Source organism: Misgurnus anguillicaudatus, chromosome 17 (assembly GCF_027580225.2).
Source record: "Misgurnus anguillicaudatus chromosome 17, ASM2758022v2, whole genome shotgun sequence".
In the NCBI taxonomy this organism is placed as follows: domain Eukaryota; kingdom Metazoa; phylum Chordata; class Actinopteri; order Cypriniformes; family Cobitidae; genus Misgurnus; species Misgurnus anguillicaudatus.
The window spans coordinates 27539084-27550964 of record NC_073353.2 but is presented as its reverse complement, the minus strand read 5'-3'; the positions used below and the strand labels follow the sequence as shown (position 1 = coordinate 27550964).

Sequence of the window (11881 nt, the reverse complement as noted above, 5' to 3'; positions counted from 1 at the left end):
CTTTATTCTGCTTTCCTGAAACCCTACCGCAGTGAAATATGACAATTTGCTTGCTAGACATATTTGTACTCCACTGCGATACTGACAGATTTTTGGGTTCCACTCGTGAATGTAATAAACAGCGCCCTTTTGTTTGTTAAAGACTGACTGCCTGCCTTGTGCTAGCTGTCTTGTTACACATACTTTGGCTCCTCGACACAATGTGACTTTCAGACGGCATATAATTAACCTAATGGCTAATTTAACAGCATGACAGACAATCCGCATAATAGCTGTCAGCTGAGTTCTCTGTAATTTTTATGGCTGCCCCAAGACATCTCCCCACTGATATAGACGACAGACTGTAAAAATGAGGCACTCAATTAAATGTCACATCACATTGTTCTCAGACCTTCCATTAATTCTTATACAACATTCCAGGTGTTGTACATGTGCGCCTTTATCCCTTCTCAAACAAATGATAATTCAAGTAAAGCCGACAAGTGATTTAAACAAAAACGGGTTGAAGTAAATCACCGGAGGTTTACTGAACTGACATTTTGGCTCAAGCATGTCAATATTTCACTTAATTTTAAAGAAATTTAACCATAACGTACACAAAAATGTAAGTTATTTCTTGCCAGAAATGCTGTTAAAGTAGGTTTGCCTGCCATGATTCAGAACCTTGAATTAAATCCACACTGCAATATCCTTTTGATCTCTTCTATAAGATAACAAAGGGAGCTATACATCAAAAGGAAGCATTATGGTATTCTGCACTCACATTTTATTAGCCTGAAGAAGACAATATCAGCTGCAGTTTTTCATTACTGATATTAAAATTGTTATTTACTCCAGTGTTTGTATCACTAACTTTTATTTCTCACAAGTTCAATACGCAATATGTCTTTATTTTCAACCCAGCGTTGGGTCAGCAAGGGACAAACCCACCCTTACGAAAATTAACCCTGTTTTTTGTGTTAAAAGTGTAGTAACCATGGTTTTTTTGGTGTATTGATTACCATTAGCAGCAAATTGATTACTATTAGCAAAATCATGGTTTTACTACTATGGTTTTTGAAAACCATGGTTGCCAACCCTGCTGAAAAAAACAGCACCAAACCAGCATGGACCAGAACGGGAATTATGCTGGTCTATGCTGGTTTAGCTGGTGGTCACCAGCATACCAGCACCAAAACACAACATATGCTGGTCTTGCTGGTATGGTATGACCAGCATGAGATAATGGTGCTAATGCTGGTTTGGTGCTGGTTTAGCTGGTGCTGATGCTGGTTTAGCTGGTGTTCACTAGCAAACCAGCACCAAAACAGAACATATGGTGCTCTTGCTGGTATGCTGTTTTTTCAGCAGGGAATAGGGCTGCAAAACGATTAATCGCGACTAATCGTTTGCAGAATAAAAGTTTTGTTTACATCATTTATATAAGTGTGTACTGTGTATAATAATTATGTATATATTAATACACATGCATGTATATTTTTTTAAGAAAAAAAGTATATATTAAGAATTCATAATTATATATAATATAAATTATACTTAAATATAAAAATGTATATACACATGTAAATATTTCTTAAATATATACTTGCATCTGTGTGTATTTATACATAATTATCACACACACACACACACACACACACACACACATACATACATACACACACACACACACACACACACACACACACACACACACGCACACAAACAAATATATGTAAACAAAAACTTTTATTCTGCAAACAATTAGTTGCAATTAATCGTTTTGCAGCCATAGTTGCCAAAACCCATGTGGTTTGTGCATTGGGTTCATTTGGGTTATTTTGAACCCATGCCGGATAAATATTGGACAGACTACATGCTGGGTTAAAATTGACTCAATGTTGGGTTGTTCGTTATGCAATATAACCCAGTTGTTGGGTTAAAAATTAACCTAATCCAGCTTCTAAAACTTTCCCTTCAGTAGTTTTAGAAGGGAAAACAAATGATGATCTTAAACATTAGCAAAGCAATTGTTTCTAACACATGGGAAATAATCATAGTGGTGGTTGTTGTTGTTTGTCTCACTCCAATAAAATACTTTTTTTTTAACTTTATCAATAATATGATCAAACGTATTAACAGAATTCATTAATTTTTTAAATAGTAATGCCCATGCGTGTTACTTCTCAGTCAGGCTTTATGAAGTACCCTTTCAACTAATATTACAATATGGCCCCCTTGTGGCCAATATAGAAAATGACCTGTTGTTTAAAGAAAAAGTTCCCAACATTTGCTCATCTATTGATGATTTGAAAACGCAGTGTGATTAATAGTTATCAAGCTTTAAAAATATCATAAAAGTATAATAAAAGTACGTCATATGATTTGTAAACTATATTCAAATTATTTTAATCAATGTTATACCCTTATTTAAGTAATTTGACGTTATCTTCCCCTCAGCTTTTCAAATACATAATTCATGTGTACAAATGTCACCTCTAGAAATGTTGCACAGGAGGTGTTTGCCAGTAATGGCAAATGTCATTGGTTCTCAATTCTCAGTTGTAAATTCTCATGATGCATTACAATGCACCAGGCTGAATGCTTTCAAGCCATTAAAAGTACTTTATAATAGTGCTGTGGTGGATTTAATATCGTCACCTTCCTAAAAATAATATATATAATTTATATAAAATAATTTTTTGACCATTTTTTTGCATAAGTCATCTCCTCATGATCCTGCCACGTCTGGTAAAATCGGCCACATCCTCATTTGAACAGATCATGCTAATCTACCCCTTAGGCTGTTTTTTTTGCCTAAGTCATTAAGACAATTTTAATGGCATCTGCATCAAGAAGAACACAAATCTGCTCAACCTCTGAAGTTAGTTCCATTTATTTGTGTTTTCTGAGAAACCTGAACAAATGACTTGGGCAATTATTTTAGGAAGGTGACGATATGTAGACAACATTTGGTTTCACTCCTTCCCTTGCTACAGTGGTCAAGGTATATAGATCTGACAACAAGGAAGGACAGGGTGTAGTATAGTTTTTATTACCCTTATGTGTGAGGAACTTTGCCGTTCAATCATATCATAGCTCCCATATGGCAGCATTGGAGTATTAAGCATTTACTTACATTTGCACATTTTAAGGGGGTTTAGAGATTAATGAAATCCATTCATCAATTCTTCGAGGGTCTCTGCATGGTTACAGAGGGATAAAGAATGAAATGTTATCATTTATTTGTCCCGTTCCAAATACGAAGCATAGCAACTGTGTCCACTAGATGGCAGCAAACTTAATCAGTTACAGTGGCCACTAAACAAATACACAATACACAGCTATTTGGAAACTAATAATCATTAAATAATAAACTAAATGTCATTTATTTTGAGTGAACTTGATGGTAACTGACTTAATACATCCAGAAAAAAATGTCTTGTAAATACTGATAAGTATTTATTGATGAGCAACCTAAAAGAAATGAAAATAAATTACAAATCTACTAAACTGAAAAATACTTTATGTGGTGAATTTTTTTGTTTTATAATTATAGAACAAATGTTAAATAAATGTATTACGTCGTCTTCTTGTCACACCCACTATTTCCTTTACTAAACTGTACCATAGATTTGTTAAACTTTACAATCACACAATTTATTAATACATTCGCGGAGATTGCTGTGCTCGTGCACATGGAGATTAAACGGTTTGATATTAGACATAATTATGCTATACTTTCTTATTATTTATTTATTTATATTATTGCTAGAAATTGCCGCACAGTAAAAATGGCATTCACAAATGTGTGCTGTTGATCAATTACCATGCACGTTGTTCCTACAGCAGTCTATCGAAAAAAAGAGTGTGTGTATTTAACCCTGTGCTCTTCAAACCTGTCATTCCCAATGAAAAGAGAGTCAGGGGGCGGGGCTCGCGCGGCTTTAACAGATGCGGAGCGGCTCTTGTGCTCTGAGCGCGCGCCCGAGAGAGAGGAACAGCACCATGACAGCGAACACATACGACGTAATTGTGATTGGCGGAGGCATCTCAGGTTAGTGTGATTAAAATAGCGTATAAAACTTCATATAACCTCAATGCAATACACGCACTCTTAAATAAACTTTACATTTATATTCGCCATGGAGTGATATAAGGCGCGCGACTGCCCCGTGCTAAAACGACTGATCAATTTCATAAGAAGCTAATGCGTGTTATGTTATTGTTACGTTATGCAAAAAAATAATTAATGGTTGCATTTTAACAGGTCTGTGGTACAGACAGTCTATGGTTAGTTTTTGCGGAGTTGAAATTAATTTGCTCTCGATGATATCTGAGATGGCTCTTCCACTTCCGTGACATTATTATTTCATATTCATAACACCAGACACCGTTACTGTAATAGTGCATTACTGTATCTGTAGTAAATGATGCTCAGCCAGTGCATGGACTCTCCGGACATTGTGTTTGTCCTCTACAATTTCTCTTTGATATTTTGCAAGTGTGCTTGCTCGTTTTAGTTTTAGTCATTGTTTTTGTGCGTTGAGATTTTGTGGTACTTGTAATTACACCTTTACCCCAAATAATCGTTTGCCTGAGCAATTCAGCACTGTTGTATTTATAAAGAGTACCCTACTCTTGCTTATTATGAGCAACAGGTCTAAAAGACTTGTGGATGGAAGACTGCTTTGTGCAATTCAAGCTTTTTAAACTTGTTATATAGTGATATTTTGATTGGGTTGTCACACTGTTCACACTAGGGTTAGAAATGCATATTGTAAACTAGTGGTCCTTAAACTTGTCTAGGGTCCATCCCCTTTTGTGGCCCCCAAAGAAAATGAATTACATAATACTAACAAAAAACATATACAGTGTAGTTTTGTTGGTTGTTTGCCTCATTTTTCTTAAGTTTGATTATACAGAATGTATAAATGTATAATATTATTGATAAAAAATAGATAATAAAATCAATGTATGTTTCATAATTTATAACAAGTTGATTCTTCCTCATAAAAAAGCCAAAGACTCCACATACAACACTGACTTATAAAAAGTATTTTAAAACGGCTTTATTTGCAGTGCTGTGTATTCTTTTATATTATATCTTATATTTGCATCATGCCCCCCTTTGGAGCAGCTAAACTATTTTAGAGGTACTAGATGCACTCTGGACTAATTATTATATATATTTTTTGCATTACAAGGCTTCTAAAACAAGGTTAAAGCAGCGGTAACCTCTTTTTTGAATCATGCCCCCTTGCATGCCATATAGTAGGAAAAAATTTGTATGCATAAAGAATAGTACCTTTATTTCCAAAACAGTATGTGAGAAATATCTGGATGGTCTACTGCTTCTGGTGAGATTTCTCTGTATGCATTGGATGAACACTTTTCTATCTGATGAGTCTGCCACAAAATTCAATAAATTAAAAATATAAGGAAACTGTAAGCCAGAAGACTTTTTTCAAGTGTAAGTAATACACTCTAAATACAAACACTGTAAAAAGTGGTGCTAAATAGCACTAAAAGCTCGTAATAATGGGGGAACCATTTTTAGTGCTATATTGCACACATGAAGAACCATACGGGGTTCTACACAGGTGTTACATATAGGTGCTATATGGCACTTAAATGGTTCCCCTATGATTACGACCAGTGAACCACTTTTAGTGGTAATTAGCACTTTTTTTACAGTGTATGATACCAAGAAATGTATTTCTTCTACTGAAATTTTACTTAAAATTACATTTCCAGTTGTTGCTATTACATCATACATACGAGTATGACTATTCAAATTTGACTGATGTGGTAATGTATTCATACTGTACCCACACATTCTATAAAGAACGGTCATTATGGTCGATAAGTAGGAACTGTACTGGTTAAAAAATGCACTAGGGAAAACCTTCTTTTCAGATACTTTGCTATCTCAACCATCCCAGTTAGATATTTTGCATTAGGCCCAGTGGAGATGCACGTTATCTAACCCATGCTTCCCTATAAAGGTGATTTTTTCAAGATTCTGCATTGAATCCTTTTAGTTTAAAAACGTACTGTAGTTTTTCCTTGACAGGAAATTCCATTCCTGACCCTGTCATGTAAACTAACTTGTTCCCACACTGTATTGCATTAGGATATACAGTACAGACTTGAAAAAAAGACAACGCTCAGAGGGAGCGAGTAACACACCAAATGAAATATTGCTTGTGCATTAAACAGTACGGGCCAGAGGTCAAAAGAATCCTGCTGATAACCTCCGAAATAAAATCATTCTTCACACACACAGATAGTGTTTGTCAGATTATCTTTTATGTTTTTAATTACATGGGTATTAAAAGGTTTGTATCTGGCCAAGCTTTAAACGTGGGCAAAGTACTTAGAGGTTTAATAGCCCAACTTAACTCAATAACCTGATTAATCAAACTGTCTGATCGTGCGCTACGAAAAACACAGGTCTGAATTGGTGTGATTTGAGGTTATATAAAACCAAAAAGCTGATGGGTGTAATCTGTCACTGTTATATAACGAGGGTGCACATGATTGGCCATGGACCCAGTGTCACCCAATCCACAGCTATAAAAGCATTTATCAACACAAGAGCTTCCTGCCAAGGTTCTGCAAGAGTCCTTGCTGAACAGCTTTCACCTTTGAGTCTGTAAAAGCTGTGTAACTTCTGAATGTACTCTATGCAATACTGCATGTCACTTACTGTAAGGTGTTAAAAATTCAACAAACTCCTATACTTCAAGTTTTATTTTTATTATGTGGTGAGATTGCGGATGTTTTCTCTCCTCATCTTCAGTGGCAGCTCGTGACAGTTCATTCGAGGAGCGCTAATTCAAAATAAGTGTTCGGGGTGTCGTGTGTTGCTCATGCTCATGTTTTTAAAATATGTGTTTGTTGCGTCATGTGAACCTTGTGCATCACGTGTTTTGTCAAAATAAATGCCTGCTGCATACACATCACAACCGTTTATGATAAAAGAGATGCTCACGTTCACAAAATACATGCAAGACACTCCCTTAACAGTAAACTGTGATTATGCATGAAATGATATGAGTATCTGGCAAACGCGAGTGTCTTTTTTATCATAAACCTTTTAGACGCGTCTACAGCAGGCACTTATTTTGACAAGACACGTGATGCACACACGATCTCTCGATGCGCAGAACACATATTTTCAAAAAAGGAACCACACACATGACGGGCTACATACATGTTGTGACGAACTTTGCATCAAGCTCCCTCGAAAAAAGAAGTCACCGGCCGCCACTGCTCATCACCCAGTTTAAAGCCTTTTTATGTGTACTCGAATGTACGTGTACAGGTGAACGCACAGCCTTGCAAAGTATAGTTTATTTGACTCGTACGTGTACACAGACGTTTGAAGCATACGCATTGTGACAAAATGCAATGCATCTTCTGGGCTGCACGCTACGTTCTCCTGTGGGCGCATACGTGACCTATGTGTACAGTGTATGCAGGGTTTCAAAAATCGGTCTGTGCTTCTTCTGATGACTAAAATTGCATCATGCGCATTGTACACATTTTTTTCTAGGGCTCTTTTAAAGAAGATTCACGATTTTACATTTCCTTTGATGTGTAAGTGTGTATTAGTACATGTAAATGATATGCAAAAGGTACATACCCCATAGTAAACAATGACGCGCATTATTGTCTCCAACATAAAGCTCTTTTCTTGGACTCCAACAAACACACGGATTGTAGGCAACAGTTTACTTCCTGGGATTGGTGATGTAGACAAGACCGACATTATCATAATTTCTCTCGCTTCAGACTCACAGTCTGTAAGTTAACGCCTGTGAGCATTGCATTGTGACCGGATCTTTCAAACATGGTAAGGAGCGTCACATTTCCGTCAAAGGTATTCAGGCCAATCACAACGTACAGATTAGGGACACAGCACTTTTCAAATCATTGAGTTTCGTACAAAATCAGTGCGTTTCAGGGAGAGGGGGAAATCTGGTGTACGAAAAATAATGTGTTTTTTAAAACAATAAATCACGCGAACATTGTTTTTTAGCAATGAAATAGGTGCGCTTTGATAAGGATCCATATCCAGTAAATCCAAGTACTATTTGCAATGTGCCCTAAAACAGTGGTTCCCAAACTTTTTTAGCGTGCAGCCCCAGCCCCCCTTGTGTACGGTGCATTCCTTCGCGGCCCCCCAAAGAAAATTTGTGACAAACTGTTTTAAAACTCAACATTTTAGTTAAGTAGTACTTTTGGTTAGTAGCCTTATTTTTTTAGGTTTAATTACACAGAATTCATGATAAATTAATGTATTTCATAAAATGTCATAAAACTGGTGCCCCCCCGGCCCCCAGTTTGAAAACCACTGCCCTAGAAGGCAGCACTTTTGCAGAGGTGGTAAACAGTGACAACTGATAACTCATTTTGATGTGCTAGGGGATCCAAGAACTCAAGACACAAGTGTATTTATGTCTGATGTCGGGTGCCTCAGGGGCCATGTTTGACCTATAGAAGAGGCAGCTACTGTCATTCACCTAGTTGACACTCACGTCCTTTTTGTTTTATGTCAGTAACTGAGAAAAATGTGTCAATGTGGTAAATTCAGTTAAATACAATTTGATTTCTACATTTAGTGGCGCTTTCCCAGACAGGGATTAGATTAGTTGAAGACTAAAATAAATGTGAGAGCTGTCCAAACTGAAAACAATTTGCACTGACATATCTTAAAATACATCAGTGCGCTTTGTTTTGCCTCAAAATGCACACATGTCATGTTTTTAGTAAGGCATGTTTGTTGAAACCAGTTATATTTCCTAATTAAACTAAGGCCTAGTCCTGGCTTAAACTAATTCCTGTCCGGGAAACCACCACTTAAAGATAAAGTATCACTAAACATAATTGTAAAAACATTGACTGTTGTTAGACAGCACCCTTCCTTTTGTCTTCAATTGCTTGGCCGAACAGGTTGAAATACAGTGTTTAGACTTTTCAAGGGAATCAACCTGGCTTAGCTGGAACATGCTGGGACTTGGCTTAAAGGGGACATATAATGTAAATCTGACTTTTCCATGTTTCAGTGCTATAATTGGGTCCCCAGTGATTCTATCAACCTAGAAAATGTGAAAAAGATCAACCTAGTAACTTAGCTTTTGTAAAAAAAAATAGGTAATTGAAATTTGGCTCCCCTTGTGATGTCAGAAGGGGATAATACAGCCCCTTAATCTGCACTATATAAGCACGTCACTGCCATTTAGTGCAGAGATCAACTTATTTGCATTTTAAAGGACACCCAAAAACGACACATCTACAAAGTGGCAATTTTAACAAAATTATCTGTGGGGTATTTTAAGCTTAAACTACACATACATACTCTGGGAACACCAAAGATTTATTTTTCATCTTAACAACGTCTTGTGAAATGTTCCCTTTAAGCCCATTAGGAAACCACCCCGAAATGTTTATATTTACGAATACTGTTAGTGGTAAAATTCTGAGCGATTGACATATGAAAGGAGTAATTTGGTTTAGCACTGTAGTGGATCTGAGTTCAACAACAGCTCAGGAATTCCTCACGTCTTGCTGTTGACCCTGATCTTTCCTGGTGAGTGTCCTGCTCTTGCTAAACATCTTTGGCATTCCGGCTTTGGAAAGCAGCCAGGGAAGTCAGGCATAGATGCACAGCCCAGATATGTCTGGTGTTGTAAAAGGACATTTTTGTTTGTATCTTCTAGTCGTGTTTCTGTATGTTTGGGAAACTTTGTTTATCGAATGTCATTGTGAGTGGTGGATTTGCAAAGATTTTGTTCACTGGTGGACTTCATGAGACAGTTTTCCAGACAGGGTTTAGATGTCTTGGTCTTAGTTGTGTTAGGACATTAAATGCAGTGGTGGCGGGTGACTTCTTTTTTCGAGGGCGCACGATGCGAAGTTCGTCACAACATGTATGTAGGCCGTCATGTGTGTGGTTCATAATTTCAAAATGTGTTCTGTGCGCCAAGTAATCCTATGGCCATCACATGTTTTGTCAAAATAAGTGCCTACTGCAGACATGTCTATGCAGGGTTCAGACCAGATGTGGTAGAGGGGGAAAGCTAGAGTGATTTACATGTTAAGTCAATGCAAAGACGTGATTAGGCATCCAGCGGCGCGGTACCTAATCGGCGGAGGGCGGATGCCGTGTTCCGCGCTAATTGAGCGTTGCCACGGGAAACACGTGAGTTGAAAAATCTGAACTTTGGCGGATTTTCGCGCCGCGTTATCCAATCAGGACCTTGCTGTAGTAGTACGTGATTACAGGAAGCGAGCGAGTTGCAGAAGCGAATTTCCGTGTGAGTGTTTCGAATGACTAGAATTTCACGTGCGAATGAAGTAATGAAGTAAACTTCACACCAGACCCGAGTTCAACAATTTGCGAGAGTAGATTACATACAAAGTCAATGCAAAGATGAGATCAGACGCGTCCTCGCGTGGGGCAATGCACATGACGCGATCTGGGTGGCGCGTTCCCCGCGAAAACACGCGCTATTCGCCATAAACGTGTTTTCGGCCAAGTTGAAAATATTCAACTCGAGCGAAAAATTCGCATGACGCAAAGTTAAGTCCCGCGAGTAATCTAGAGCAAGTTACGCGATGCCCCGCGTTTGGTGTGTACGTATCATAAAATGTTCTCGCGTCCAACTACGCGCGAATAGCGCGTTTTTGCCGCCTCTACATCGGCTGGTGTGAATGCACCATAAAGGGTTTATGATAAAAGAGATGCTCGCGTTTGCCAGATACTCGCATAATCTCATACGTAATCAGAGTATACTGTTAAGGGAGTGTTTTGCGTGTATTTTGTGAATGTGAGTGTCACTTTTATCATGAACGGATTTGACGCGTGTGCAGCAGGCACTTATTTTGACAAAACACGAGCAACACACATGACACTCCGAACACTTATTTTTAATTTGCGCCCCTCGGAAGAGCAGTCACCAGCCATAAACATACCTTACAAAAACTTTACTGGGGTGCATATTGAAACAAAACAATGGCATTGATCTTTCTATAGTATAATCCAACCACAAATGCCACATTGATTGAGATGAGCATATTTTTGGTACATTTGTGAAATCAATAGAGCTTTACATTTAATATAAATGTATATTAAATATTAATATATTATATATATATTAATATAAACAATCTGAGTCTAAAAGCTTTTTTGCCCCGTCCTCTTGCCGGTGTAAACAAACGTAATTGACCTGTTTTTCCTTGTTGAACCGTGTAGAGGAAACTCCAGCTTGACTGGCCTCATGCAACTTTAGATAATAAAGCTCTGTTCCTCTCTCAGGGAAACAACCATACTCAGGGTTGCCAGGAGATCATGCCATTTCATTGATCTCTCTGCAATTGCTTTCAATAATGTGTCCAAACTTCAATGCTGCAGTGTTTTGGAGAAGGCAATTGCTCCTAGGAGATTGAAGAGCATGAAGCATTAGTAACTGTGCACAAGCCATGTAAACGTCGCTCTTCTCTTTGATTGCCACATTAAATTCCTCATTTCATTTTGTATTGGATTTTTGCTGCTTATATATAATGGGATTGAGCATGCTGTATTGAAGAAAGAAAATGGATTATGAATGCTGTTCGGTGTATTTGCAGGTCATAGAGGACCACACATTACAGCTACAGTATACAGTTGGAGATAAACAGTAACTCTTGTCTCTGTGCAGTGTATTAAATTTACATGAATCCATTTGGCAGACGCTTTTATCCAAAGGGATTACAATGCATTCAAGCCATAAATTTTATCAGTATCCATCATCCCTGATTGAACATGCAACCTTTCACACTGGATTAACATTGTTAAACGAATCCAGTGTGAAAGGTTGCATGTTCGATCATGTTCGGTTGCATTAAAATCAAT

At 37.6% G+C, this 11881-nt stretch overlaps 1 protein-coding gene across 1 annotated transcript in view; it reads left to right on the top strand.

The window, feature by feature from the left end:
• Window positions 1-3900: 3900 nt before the first annotated feature.
• mao (monoamine oxidase) overlaps window positions 3901-11881 on the top strand; it is a 49018-nt gene continuing 41037 nt past the window's right edge. Inside the window, exon 1 of the mRNA XM_055215610.2 lies at window positions 3901-4036. Within this exon, the coding sequence (XP_055071585.1) occupies window positions 3934-4036 (103 nt within the window). The 5' untranslated portion in view covers window positions 3901-3933. The remainder of the gene's footprint in view (window positions 4037-11881) is intronic.